The sequence below is a fragment of the Poromitra crassiceps genome (assembly GCF_964638095.1).
Source record: "Poromitra crassiceps genome assembly, chromosome: 10".
NCBI lineage: Eukaryota > Metazoa > Chordata > Actinopteri > Beryciformes > Melamphaidae > Poromitra > Poromitra crassiceps.
In genome coordinates this window covers 38,650,194-38,665,400 of record NC_139631.1, presented here as the reverse complement: position 1 = coordinate 38,665,400, position 15,207 = coordinate 38,650,194, and the positions used below count along the sequence as shown (strand labels likewise).

The 15,207-nt window shown below is 45.9% G+C and overlaps 1 protein-coding gene across 4 annotated transcripts in view; it reads right to left on the bottom strand.

Annotated features, from left to right (window-relative positions):
- Positions 1 to 14,599, bottom strand: part of add2 (adducin 2 (beta)) — a gene marked incomplete at both ends in the record, with an annotated part of 35,725 nt that extends 21,126 nt beyond the window's left edge. For all 4 annotated transcript variants that reach the window (XM_083644194.1, XM_083644196.1, XM_083644193.1 and 1 more), the window contains 5 exons: positions 3,616 to 3,765; positions 4,620 to 4,700; positions 6,476 to 6,627; positions 11,315 to 11,456; positions 14,453 to 14,599. In XM_083644194.1, the coding sequence (XP_083500320.1) occupies positions 3,616 to 3,765; positions 4,620 to 4,700; positions 6,476 to 6,627; positions 11,315 to 11,456; positions 14,453 to 14,599 (672 nt within the window). The remainder of the gene's footprint in view (positions 1 to 3,615; positions 3,766 to 4,619; positions 4,701 to 6,475; positions 6,628 to 11,314; positions 11,457 to 14,452) is intronic.
- Positions 14,600 to 15,207: the final 608 nt, after the last annotated feature.

The following is a 15,207-nucleotide window of genomic DNA, read 5'->3' as shown; positions in this document are numbered from 1 at the left end:
GAGCATGGTGCTATCATGGCAGCAGGGACAGTACCGTTACAGTCTACAGTATCTGTTTCCCACAAGCAGCAGACAAAATTCACACCACCAAAGCTGAGCAGGAATCCCCAATGTCAATGTCATCAGAGCGGGAGATGGAACAGAAGATGGGCCCTTAATGCCGCCGGCTGAAGATCACCACATTGACCCAAATAGAGAGCACACCTGCTCCGTGTACATGCAGGCTGTCTCATCACAGACATAGTGGCTATATTCCCCGGGTTCAACCTATAAGTAACAAGCTGCATGATGTCAAACAGGCCGAGGCTGTGGGTAAGGACCTACAGCAGTGGTACGCAACCTTGCTTATACTCAGGAGCTACATTTCTTTTTGAGGGGGGGGTGGGGATCTTTGCAAGAGCCACCATCTAAAAAAAAAGGTCCCTTTCCTCCCTTTATTTTATTTTATTTATTTATGTATTTATTTATGTATTTATTTAGGTATTTATTTAGGTATTTATTTATTGTAAGTAAGGGAGCCGCATGTGGCTCTCCTAGAGCCTCAGGTTGAGTATCACTGACCTAACAGAATACCAGCCTCATAGATGGGACAGATAGGTTCTGTCCATTAAACACCACAGCCATGGTGTGCTGCTGAAATCACACACACACACACACACACACACACACACACACACACACACACACACGCACACGCACACGCACAACACACACACACACACACTTTTCAATCAACTTTTTTTTTGCCTCATCCACACAAGCACTTGTAATTCTATTTGGGAGAACATTTATTTTCTCTTTTTCAGAGGTGACGCAACTGCGGATGGATTGCAGTTGACTTCAGTTGGATGACATCTGCGAGTAAATCGCTGTTATAAAGAGAGTGCTTCTGGCGTGAATGGCAAGGCTCCTGCTCGAAGCTTCCGTGAAGAGCTGCTTCAGCGCTGCTTCTGAGTAGCGCCCCGTGTGAACCGAGCGTTAAGAGTTCCAAAAAGGGCAAAAACTGACGATGAAATGACTAACTCCAAACAGCATCATCCCAATGTTGTGAAGCCAGATGATTGCACTGTGGGTCCATCAACTGCATTTCGCATAGTTGCATCAGAAGACTAATATCAGGCGAGGAACATCGCAAGAGCTGAGACGAGACAGGAGGGGGCGTCTGACATCTGCTTTCTGCTTCTCGCGTTTTCCTCTCCAAAATAAAGATTTCAACCAATAGCGAACGTTCTCTGTGGTTACGTTAGGAGCCACCCTACGTCAAATTCAACCCAGTCAGACAAATCAAAACAACATGCTTCCGTCAGCTATAGTCATTGTAATAAAGAAACAAAACAAATTATTTTTACACATTTATCTCAAAATGGTCGGAGAAGATAGGGAAAGTAGCAAATAGCTCATGATAAAAGCACTGGGAAACACTTGCCGGAATGTCAGAAGATGAGCAAAAACTCCATTCACACTGGAATTGTTCTTTAAATTCCGTCCTTTTTCTTAACATAGACAATCACCTGCCATAGTTACACACAGTCCCAGTCAGGTGTCTGCTGCTGCCAGTATCAATATTCACTATTAATGGTTCACCATCGGAGTCTGAACAGAAAACATGTTGGTAACACTTCATAATACTGTAACACAAAAAATGGGTAGTTACTGAGGAACGAGTAAGGAACGAACCATTAGTTCATGAATAGTTAATGATTAGTTAATGAGTAGTTGATAGGTAGTTCCTTAATGGTAGTTACTTAAGAACTGACCATTAGTTACCATGTTAACGAACCAGTAAGTAATGATTACTTCCCTAAAAAAAACTTTTTTTCATTTGTTTTCATTCACTAGTTCATTAATAGTTAATCGGTAGTTCCTTAAAGATCCTTAATGGTAGTTACTTAAGAACTGACCATTAGTTCCCATGGTAGTTACTTACCATTGTAATTAATTACCATTAATTACCATGTTAACGAACCAGTAAGTAATGATTACTTCCTTATATTTTTTTAAACATTTCACTAGTTGTTAAGTAATGGTAAAGTAAGCAGGAAGTAATGGTGTATTCCTTAGTAACTACTCAGTAAGATGTACTGCTTTACTTGAGGGGGCACAAACATGTTAAGTAATGGTAAAGTAAGCAGGAAGTAATGGTGCATTCCTTACTAACAACTCGGTAAGATGTACTGCTTTACTTGAGGGGGCACAAACATGGGAACTAATGGTAAAGTAAGCAGGAAGTAATGGTGTATCCCTTAGTAACAACTCAGGAAGATGTACTGCTTACTTTACCATTACTTAACATGTTTGTGCCCCCTCAAGTAAAGCAGTACATCTTACTGAGTAGTTACTAAGGAATACACCATTACTTCCTGCTTACTTTACCATTACTTAACAACTAGTGAAATATTAAAAAAGAATTAAGGAAGTAATCATTAATTACTGGTTCGTTAACATGGTAACTAATGGTCAGTTCTTAAGTAACTACCATTAAGGATCTTTAAGGAACTACCGATTAACTATTAATGAACTAGTGAATGAAAACAAATGAAAAAGTTTTTTTTAGGGAAGTAATCATTACTTACTGGTTCGTTAACATGGTAACTAATGGTCAGTTCTTAAGTAACTACCATGGGAACTAATGGTCAGTTCTTAAATAACTACCATTAAGGATCTTTAAGGAACTACCGATTAACTATTAATGAACTAGTGAATGAAAACAAATTAAAAACATTTTTTTTAGGGAAGTAATCATTACTTACTGGTTCGTTAACATGGTAACTAATGGTCGGTTCTTAATTAACTACCATTAAGGAACTACCTATCAACTACTCATTAACTACCGGTAATCATTAACTATTCATGAACTAATGGTTCGTTCCTTACTCGTTCCTCAGTAACTACCCATTTTTTGTGTTACAGTATTATGAAGTGTTACCAACATGTTTAGCCCGCTCTATCTCCCCCTCAGCCATGCCTCTGTTACCACTTTCAGACAGACACGGTTCTGGTTCTGGCTCTGGTTCCGTTCTGGAGTCTCAGAACCTTGGTGCTTTCTGGCGAACCAGCCCACGTTCACACCAGTTTAAGCGGAAGCAAAGTGGGAGGACATTATTCGGTAGTCCTTCTTCAGTTTTTTAGGTTTTTTAATTATTTGGTCTGGCGTTCGAGTGAACCCAGCCTTGGCCATCTCTTCCGCAAGTTCGGCATACAACTAGTTATTTCTTGTACTGCTTTCTAGCTTTTCTTGAAATTTGGTAGATGCCCAAATTGCCACTAAACATTTGGTTTCCTCAGCAGACCGCTGCAAATTATTTTTCTCCATGTTGTCACTGCCTTCTTCTTCTGATGATGTCACGGTTCCCAAGGAAAAACCAACCATCTTCGGAACCGGCACGGAGCCCTGCCGGTGTGAAAGCCCTATGTGTGTGTGTGTGTGTGTGTGTGTGTGAGAGTGAATGAGTGAGTGAGTGTGAGAGAGAGAGAGAGAGAGAGAGAGAGTGTGCGTGGATATGACCAACAGTAGGGTAGCGGGGTTTCCTCTGAACAAGATGGGACAAGTACTGGGCTGATGCCAACCCGTCCCCTGGGCCCGTCCCAGGTAGGCAGGCAGGCAGGCAGACTCACCGCGGCCGTAGCTGGGGTGTGCAGGTGCAGCAGGCAGCGAGCGTCTGGCCGGGCAGAGTAGATGGCCGAGTGCAGGCTGAACTTCTCCATGTCCACGCCCAGGCTGGTGCTGCCCTTCTCCACCACCTCCCCCAAAATATTCACCTTCACCTGGGGAGCACAACATCAGCACAGCATCAGCCATCAGCAGCCGCTTCTCACAAATAGTTTTCTTCCCAAATCACTTCTAGCCCTAATAGACCCTTTTCACAGCCCCATTGTGTGTCTAAAAGGCAGAATGGCCACCATGAAAAGGGTCTATTAGCCTGATATCAGACTGAACCGTCAACTCATTACGCTCCATTTCCTTGTTCAGCCTGACATCGCCTCCACTTTAACCCATTTCCATGATGGAGATCCCCCAGGAGATTCACATTCAACCTCTTTTTTTTTTTTTTACATTTAATCGATTTAAAACAGCCTTGATAGCAGCACCTATCTCGTCTATAGCAGTTGCCTTTTGTTAGGTCTGGTGCACTTGACCATGGCGTTAGCCCCGCCTGTTGCCCTGTTTATTGACGCTGATTGGCTAATCGTTAGTCCGAGGAAATCGCTGTTGCGTGTCCCGATGCCAGAACAGAAGCAGCCACCTGGGTGAAGTGGGCGGATTGGAAGGTCTGGACGCAGGCAATTATAATACACAAAGTGATACTGACTTCTTCAAAAAGGATAATCGACCGCTCAAAATTCAAACAAATAATGGTGCATCTTGAAGATTGTATGTTAAGTCAAGGCTACAGATCATGCATACTTGTGTGGAATCTAAATGTCACATTAGGATTGGTGCAGGCAGGGCTTCCTATAGAGAGACAGTGTAGTATTGAGTATTGAGACAATGCAAAGGGAATCAAACTGCATCATATCATCATATTAGGCTTACGACACTGAATCTAACTTTCAATAAAAAGAGCAATATTGGCAAAGCAATCTCTATCTTTCTAACTCAAAGTGTGATGATTACTCACCAGACTGGATGCAGTCACCTCACTGTAGGCCAGGCCGTCTGGAAGCACCAGGAAGTGTTCCTGTTCCTTACTGACACGCAGCTGTCAGAGAGGCACGCACGCACACACGCACACGCACACACACACACACACACACACACACACACGCGCACACACACACACACACACACACACACACACACACACACACACAATAACAATATAGAGATAAATCTGCATCTGCTGCTGCATGACAACCCGTCTTTCAAGTCTTTGACTGAATCCTTGATCATAATAATAATAATTATCATTATCATCATCATCATCATCATCATTATCATCATCATCATCATCATCATCATCCTCGTCGTCGTCGTCGTCGTCGTTATTATTATGCTCTTTTCCGTAATTGCTACAATGTGGCTTTTTGGACATTTGACATTTCCAGCTGAATGAATAGAGAAGTCATGAATACGGAACAGTGAAGTGAAATGGATAGCTGAAGAGGCAGGAGAAGTGGGGCACAGAGGGAGCAGAGACAGAGACAGAGACAGAGACAGAGACAGAGACAGAGACAGAGACAGAGACATGAGACAGAGACATGAGACAGAGAGCTGCACGAAGAGAGATAGTGGAAAGAAGAAGTCCATATTTGGATACAGTGGACACTAGGAATCAATTTCATTCAATTCAAGAGGTGATTTTTCTTGACATGGGAAAAACGGGATATTTTCTGCTATTAAAAGCTTCTCAATCGTATCAAACGCTTGCACCCGAAGCTGGGAATATAAGTGACGGTGCTCTGCAGGCAAAACCACCAATGTTGGGGCAGACGACAGAGTCAGGGTAACATACATCTGATAACATGCAGGTGGTATAATATGAACTCTGTATCCTAAAGCATTCAGGAGTTAAAGAGTAGTTTCAACAATATCGCTCTTTCCTCATTAATATTCAATTAAATTAATGCAGCGAGGTGCTCCAAAATCTAAGTGACCTACTGTATATATTCTGTATATATTATTCTGTATATATACTGTATATATTCTGTATATATTATTCTGTATATATACTGTATATATTCTGTATATATTATTATATACTGTATATATTCTGTATATATTATTCTGTATATATACTGTATATATTCTGTATATATTATTCTGTATATATACTGTATATATTCTGTATATATTATTATATACTGTATATATTCTGTATATATTATTCTGTATATATACTGTATATATTCTGTATAATTATATACTGTATATATTCTGTATATATTATTCTGTATATATACTGTATATATTCTGTATATATTATTCTGTATATATTCTGTATATATTATTCCGTATATATTCTGTATATATTCCAGTGATTCTCAATCAAGTCCATAATAAGTCCATATTAGAGCCATGGACCCCGATTTGGTGAGATTTTGCCTCTTGAACCCAAATCTAAGAATATCTTTATATATTATATCTCTATATTGTCCAGAATCCCATGACTGTATTGTAGGTAGAGAGAGAACAGAAAAGCTATGATCAAAAAACAAGTCATTCGTCTACATGCTCTAATTGTGTTAACATCTTGTAAATGAAATAATGGTGAAGTTTGCTGGGGACCCCCTGGAAGCCCATCAAGGATCCCTGCGGTGCCCGGACCCCACATTGAGAACCCCTGATCTATTCTATGGGGGGGGGGGGGGGACCTGTTGCCTAAGAATAACGTTTATATTGTGTTGTTCTTGTGTTCAAAAGAATGTGTGTACTGCACACACAGATACCACCATGACGAATTAATGTCCCACAAATCATCTCCCACGGTGGAGGCACCACAAATAGAATGCAACGTGCAGGGATGATGGTACTGACAGTGAGGCAGGTGCGGCTGATCTGGGACCAGCCGTACAGGTCGGCCAGGCGATGCACACTGGCCAGCTTGCAGCGCATCAGCCTCTCCCCCTTCACCATGCTGCCAGGCTCCCAGCCCTGCAGGTCGTTGATGGCTGTCACCATCATCATGTCTGTATGGTGGGTGAGAGGGAGGGAGAGAGAGACAGTGATCATTTATATAGCCTACTGTACATACAGAGAGAGAGCGAGAGAGAGATATTTTATATAGCCTACTGTACATACAGAGAGAGAGAGAGAGGGGAGAGGAGGGAGAGACAGTGATCATTTACGTATATAGCCTACTGTACATACAGAGAGAGAGAGAGAGGGGAGAGGAGGGAGAGACAGTGATAATGTATATAGCCTACTGTACATAAAGAGAGAGAGGGGAGAGGAGGGAGAGACAGTGATAATGTATATAGCCTACTGTACATAAAGAGAGAGAGGAGAGGAGGGAGAGACAGTGATAATGTATATAGCCTACTGTACATACAGAGAGAGAGAGAGAGGGGAGAGGAGGGAGAGACAGTGATAATGTATATAGCCTACTGTACATAAAGAGAGAGAGGGGAGAGGAGGGAGAGACAGTGATAATGTATATAGCCTACTGTACATAAAGAGAGAGAGGGGAGAGGAGGGAGAGACAGTGATAATGTATATAGCCTACTGTACATACAGAGAGAGAGGGGAGAGGAGGGAGAGACAGTGATAATGTATATAGCCTACTGTACATACAGAGAGAGAGGAGAGGAGGGAGAGACAGTGATAATGTATATAGCCTACTGTACATAAAGAGAGAGAGGAGAGGAGGGAGAGACAGTGATAATGTATATAGCCTACTGTACATAAAGAGAGAGAGGAGAGGAGGGAGAGACAGTGATAATGTATATAGCCTACTGTACATAAAGAGAGAGAGGAGAGGAGGGAGAGACAGTGATAATGTATATAGCCTACTGTACATAAAGAGAGAGGGGAGAGGAGGGAGAGACAGTGATAATGTATATAGCCTACTGTACATAAAGAGAGAGGGGAGAGGAGGGAGAGACAGTGATAATGTATATAGCCTACTGTACATAAAGAGAGAGAGGAGAGGAGGGAGAGACAGTGATAATGTATATAGCCTACTGTACATAAAGAGAGAGAGGAGAGGAGGGAGAGACAGTGATAATGTATATAGCCTACTGTACATAAAGAGAGAGAGGAGAGGAGGGAGAGACAGTGATAATGTATATAGCCTACTGTACATAAAGAGAGAGGGGAGAGGAGGGAGAGACAGTGATAATGTATATAGCCTACTGTACATAAAGAGAGAGAGGAGAGGAGGGAGAGACAGTGATAATGTATATAGCCTACTGTACATAAAGAGAGAGAGGAGAGGAGGGAGAGACAGTGATAATGTATATAGCCTACTGTACATAAAGAGAGAGGGGAGAGGAGGGAGAGACAGTGATAATGTATATAGCCTACTGTACATAAAGAGAGAGGAGAGGAGGGAGAGACAGTGATAATGTATATAGCCTACTGTACATAAAGAGAGAGAGGAGAGGAGGGAGAGACAGTGATAATGTATATAGCCTACTGTACATAAAGAGAGAGAGGAGAGGAGGGAGAGACAGTGATAATGTATATAGCCTACTGTACATAAAGAGAGAGAGGAGAGGAGGGAGAGACAGTGATAATGTATATAGCCTACTGTACATAAAGAGAGAGGAGAGGAGGGAGAGACAGTGATAATGTATATAGCCTACTGTACATAAAGAGAGAGAGGAGAGGAGGGAGAGACAGTGATAATGTATATAGCCTACTGTACATAAAGAGAGAGGAGAGGAGGGAGAGACAGTGATCATTTACATTATATTTGTCTTAGTGTCATTATGCAGCGTATCGGTCATGTCAATATTCAGATAAAGAAATAGGAAAAACAACAAAAAGGACAATCACAACATTGCAAGTGCAGCCCAATATACAATACAATATATACAATATATACAATATATACACGCGTGGAGGAGTGTTCAGCAGGCATACAATATTAATTTACATGAAATTACAGTCCGAGTTAAACAGGTGTTAAATAGGCAGTGAATTTAGATGAATTTACAGTCGGAGTTAAATAGGCATTAATTAAATATGAGTTACAGTCTGAGCGGTGCACGATGGAGTTAGCAAGAGTAATCTAAAGGTATAGAGTTCTGGTAGGAGAAGCAGCTGTACTTTAAGTGACGAGTGAAGCCCAGCGACAAAGTGACGGTGGGGGGGGGGGCTCATGTCAGTGTGGGGGGGGGGGGGGGGGGGGGGGGGGAGTTCAGCTGAGTTCAGGTGGCTTCAGGAGGAGGTGGTGGGGTGTGTTGGTAGGGACCTCTATGTATTTGGTGTAGTCTGAAATCAAACAGTAATATCAGGCTATCTTGGCTCAGTTGTTGAGTGTCTATGGGATCAAATAACATCATCATGATCCCATAGGCATCCAGGAATTGAGCGAGGGAGGAGCCTTTTTCCAAGCTTTGTCTGGGGGGGAGGCCCACATCACCTTATTCACCACGCCCACTTTTCCTCTCTTCCGCGTTACACGCAATTGTATTTGTTCTTCCGGTTCAGCGCTAGTTGGCGGCCAATTTCAAAACAAAACGTCACTATAATAATCAATGAAGTTTGGCAACATTCAGAATTAAGCTACTGTACCAACTTCAGTTACATGTTCATAGCGTTACTGCTGCGAGGAGCCGATGGCTGTACCCGGTCGGCATTTAACGTTAGTTACAAAAGCACGTCGACAGTGTTTTCTCACTGCCAGTAGTCTACAGTAGGGTTTGACAGATAGCTAGTCCGACCGGTGCCAGCACAGCCAGTCCTCGCTGCTCGTTAAATATTTCCAAATAGGCGTTATTCTGATAAACTGGTCACATATATGTTACGTTCTCCCCCGAAAAATATTAAAACTTTAAAACAGTTTGTTTTTTGCTTGAAAACAGCTTTTTGGCAAGTCTAAAAATGACTACGGTACGCGTAATCTACTTCCGTGTCTAAAACCGGAAAGACGATTATAAAATTACGTCATGCAGAAGCGTCCTTGTATGGGCAAAGAATAAGGTGAATAGACTGACTGTTCTTTGTCTGGGGGGGGGGAGGCCCACTATAGACTAAGGCAGAAAAGTCAAACAATGAATGGGAATGAAAATCAGCAGCCTATCCTGATGCAAGCAGGTGGCACAACTGACCCCTCCCTCTGCTAAGAGCGGATACTGTCACAAATATATATTGATTTATTGATTTATATAGATTGCAAAAAAGCCTATCACTTCTCCTGAGCTTTTTCAGCAGTCAAGCAACTTTCCTTGGAAAAGAGTTGAAAGCACTGGGGCCCCAACACTGAGCTAACAGCGCAACACCTGGGCTAACAATAGATATGATTGTTTAAATTATTATTATGATTATTATTATGTTTTTATGACACTAAATCGCTCCACAACCTACCCAAAATGGACATCGCTGAAGTGCCAAGACGTTCTGACCTGTTGACATTGACTCCTGAATGTAAACTAGAGAAAGGCTACACCTTCTTGTAGGGTGATCAGGACAGCCGAGAGGATAACCGGCTGTCCTCTCTCTCCCCTCCCTAGACGACATAGCCAGCTCCCGCTGTCTCTCCAGGGCAGAGCGGATCATCCGCGACCACCTCCACCCTGGTCATCATCACCTGCTCAGCCTGCTGCCCTCGGGCAGGAGGTACAGGCGCATCAAGAGTCGCACAAACAGACTAAAAAACAGCTTTTTCCCGCATGGGCCATCCGGACTCTAAACAATCACAGCAGCAGCCGTTAATCCTCTGTTAGAGCAATACATGAACTTGTGCAATACAATACATCAACGTGCAATACTCTTTTTACTACCTCAGCAGTATTTTATTAGTATTTTATTATTGTTTTGTTCCTGCTTTTTTTGCCCCCCGTCTAGGTGTCAAGTGTCCTTATCTGTTCTTAATGTTGTTGTTGGTGGTGTCAGCTGAAGCACTCTTAATTTCGTTGTATGGGGAACTGTGCAATGACAATAAAGGCTATTCTATTCTATTCTATTCTATTCTATTCACCTCAAGTTTCCTCTTTGATTGTAGAGGTGAGTTTGACTTTAGTTTCTCCTCGTCTTCTGTCATCTCTTGGCAGTCCTCACCTCTTTTGCTTATAACATTATTACGTATGTAGTGCTAGTGACCATTTACTGCATTTAGGGCCTTAGGGAAACATGCAAAAGCACCAAATTTAGAGTCCCCAAGCGGACGACCTCCGCAGTCGCCATGGCACCAAGTCCAATATGGCTGCCGCACGAAAACAATTTCAGCTGCAACTTCTGAACCAGATGAGCCACAAATGCAAACTTCATGACTATTTTATGTGTTTTTTTTTACCATTAGAAACGAGTTGGAATGCTTATCTATATGATTGGGTGCGTCTCTAACCCTAAGTTGCATATTTCCAAGATGGAGGCTACACAAAAAATGTGTTTTACCATAACATTTGTCTCTTTTGGCAAATTTGTGTCTATTTGATACTTTTTGAATATTAGAAACACATGGGAATACTATAGATCGATAGATTGAATCTATCTAGAGCACTCTATCCCACAAATTTAATTTAACATACATTTGGGTGAAAACAAACAACCTATATATATGACAGATGTATTGAAACAATTGTACAAATAGAGTAGAACTATTAATACAGCTAACAGCCAATATGTAAAAGGTACTAATATGTATAAAGGTACTTTATGAACATTTATACAGTATATTGAGTGAGATGAGGGTATTTATGGTGCACCTACTGGAAGGGGAGACTGGCAGGGCAGCCGGCGAGCCATGCGAGGCCATGAAGTCAGCCAGCTGTCTCAGAGCCCACAGGTTAGATGAGCTGCCTCCCTTCTTCATCTGCTCCTGGATCAGCACATCCAGCTCCTCCCTGAACGACTACACACACACACACACACACACACACACACACACACACACACACACACACACACACACACACACACACACACACACACACACACACACAGAGAAGATATCACACACATGTATATGCACATCAAATAATAAAAATGTGAGTTTCATAATACACAGCATTGATTATCCCTGACACCCACCTCAGATGCGAGGGCAAGAAAACACATTAAATCAGTGATTCTCACAATTTCCAAGTCAAGGACCCCAAAACGGACACAAATTAGACCATGGATTTGATCAGATTTTGTCCCAGGGTCATCTGATCATAATTTTGCTTTTAGATGTTTTATTACAGAAAACGTATTGAACCCATGACTAAAATACTACTAAAATAGAATCATATATATTCTGTCATTGTGTTACCTATGGATGGAATTATAGTGAAAATAAAGTATTCCCCTTTTTGCTGGGGACCCCCTGGAACCCCTACAAGGACCCCTGGTTGTCCCCGGACACCAAATGGAGAACCACTACATTAAATGAGTCAGCCGCTCTTCATCAACCCATTCACTTCCTCACTGTCACCCTCTCCACCCTCGTGCACGACACCACTTCAGCAGCGTCACCCTCTCCACCCTCGTACATGACACCACTTCAGCAGCGTCACCATCTCCACCCTCGTGCACGACACCACTTCAGCAGCGTCACCCTCTCCACCCTCGTGCACGACACCACTTCAGCAGCGTCACCCTCTCCACCCTCGTGCACGACACCACTTCAGCAGCGTCACCCTCTCCACCCTCGTGCACGACACCACTTCAGCAGCGTCACCCTCTCCACCCTCGTGCACGACACCACTTCAGCAGCGTCACCCTCTCCACCCTCGTGCACGACACCACTTCAGCAGCGTGCGTCACCCTCTCCACCCTCGTGCACGACACCACTTCAGCGGCGTCACCCTCTCCACCCTCGTGCACGACACCACTTCAGCGGCGTCACCCTCTCCACCCTCGTGCACGAGATCACTTCAGCGGCGTCACCCTCTCCACCCTCGTGCACGACACCACTTCAGCCGCGTCACCCTCTCCACCCTCGTGCACGACACCACTTCAGCCGCGTCACCCTCTCCACCCTCGTGCACGACACCACTTCAGCGGCGTCACCCTCTCCACCCTCGTGCACGACACCACTTCAGCGGCGTCACCCTCTCCACCCTCGTGCACGACACCACTTCAGCGGCATCACCCTCTCCACCCTCGTGCACGACACCACTTCAGCAGCGTCACCCTCTCCACCCTCGTGCACGACACCACTTCAGCAGCGTCACCCTCTCCACCCTCGTGCACGACACCACTTCAGCGGCGTCACCCTCTCCACCCTCGTGCACGACACCACTTCAGCAGCGTCACCCTCTCCACCCTCGTGCACGACACCACTTCAGCAGCGTCACCCTCTCCACCCTCGTGCACGACACCACTTCAGCAGCGTCACCCTCTCCACCCTCGTGCACGACACCACTTCAGCAGCGTCACCCTCTCCACCCTCGTGCACGACACCACTTCAGCAGCGTGCGTCACCCTCTCCACCCTCGTGCACAACACCACTTCAGCGGCGTCACCCTCTCCACCCTCGTGCACGACACCACTTCAGCGGCTTCACCCTCTCCACCCTCGTGCACGACACCACTTCAGCGGCTTCACCCTCTCCACCCTCGTGCACGACACGACTTCAGCGGCGTCACCCTCTCCACCCTCGTGCACGACACCACTTCAGCCGCGTCACCCTCTCCACCCTCGTGCACGACACCACTTCAGCTGCGTCACCCTCTCCACCCTCGTGCACCACACCACTTCAGCCGCATCACCCTCTCCACCCTCGTGCACGACACCACTTCAGCAGCGTCACCCTCTCCACCCTCGTGCACGACACCACTTCAGCTGCGTCACCCTCTCCACCCTCGTGCACCACACCACTTCAGCCGCATCACCCTCTCCACCCTCGTGCACGACACCACTTCAGCAGCGTCACCCTCTCCACCCTCGTGCACCACACCACTTCAGCCGCATCACCCTCTCCACCCTCGTGCACGACACCACTTCAGCAGCGTCACCCTCTCCACCCTCGTGCACGACACCACTTCAGCAGCGTCACCCTCTCCCCCCTCGTGCACGACACCACTTCAGCAGCGTCACCCTCTCCACCCTCGTGCACGACACCACTTCAGCAGTGTCACCCTCTCCACCCTCGTGCACGACACCACTTCAGCGGCGTCACCCTCTCCACCCTCGTGCACGACACCACTTCAGCCGCGTCACCCTCTCCACCCTCGTACATGACACCACTTCAGCGGCTTCACCCTCTCCACCCTCGTGCACGACACCACTTCAGCGGCGTCACCCTCTCCACCCTTGTGCACGACACCACTTCAGCCGCGTCACCCTATCCACCCTCGTGCACGACACCACTTCAGCTGCGTCACCCCCTCCACCCTCGTGCACCACACCACTTCAGCCGCATCACCCTCTCCACCCTCGTGCACGACACCACTTCAGCAGCGTCACCCTCTCCACCCTCGTGCACGACACCACTTCAGCCGCGTCACCACGTTGTGGCCCCTCCCACATGCTGGAACACACACTCATACACTCTGAATGGGGTCTAGCACTGTGTGCAGCCCCCTTAATGTCAATTGGCGATTGAGAAGAGATGTAATCATAGCTGAGGAGAGAATCATATCTATGGGAATTTAATGAGGGGGAAGAGAGAGAGAGAGAGAGGAGAGGGAGGGAGAGAGGAGGAGAGAGAGAGAGAGGGGGAGAGAGAGAGAGGGAGAGAGAGAGAGAGAGAGGGGGAGAGAGAGAGGGGGGGGACGAGAGAGAGAGAGAGAGAGAGAGAGAGAGAGGGAGAGAGAGAGAGAGAGAGGGAGAGAGAGAGAGGGGGGAAGAGAGAGAGGGAGAGATAGAGAGAGGGGGAGAGAGAGAGAGAGAGAGAAGAGGAAACACAGCTGTCTGTCTCACCGGGCTCTGCAGGAGGCTGGAGATGCGTTTCTTATGCTGGGGTCCGGAGCTGGGCGTGGAGTGCTGAGGGGACTGGAGCCCCTCATGGAGCTCATCGCTGGGGCTCTGCTGCACCGGGGTGCTCTTGGGGGTCGGGGACTTACTCATCTTCTAGCGCTTTGCAGTGAGTGCCTCACGACCAGGATGGGAGGGGGGAGAGCTGCGGAGAGAGGGAGGCAAAATCATCATCATCATCATGATTCATCGATGTTATTAATGTAGCACTTTTTGGAATCCGGTGTGAGTTTATAAACAGCAAAGACATGTTCAAAATCGCTTTATAGCAAAGGGCACCAAACTCATCTAACAGGAGTCCAGCGTTCTCTGCACTCATAAGTTTCGATGTCATGGGGGGCACGGTGGCACAGTGGTAAGCGCTGTCGCCTCACAGCTAAAAGGTCCTGGGTTCGATTCCCACCTGGGACGCTGTGAGCGCTGAATGAGTGCGTGCCCGTCCGCATGTCCTCGAGTGCCCACCGCCCGGGTGGGGTCGTCAAAAGGGCCTTTCTGTGTGGAGTTTGCATGTTCTCCCCGTGCCCCCTGGGGGTTTCCTTCATATAGGAACCCCACACCAAAACATGCAATATCCTGGTTGCTGATGTGGTGCCTCCTCTATTCGTTAGGGGCGCCTGTTTGGAGGGAGGGGAACTCGTTGGAATAGCGTGATCCTCCCACGTGCTATGTCCTACCGGTGAAGCTTCCCCTGTCAGGTGAAA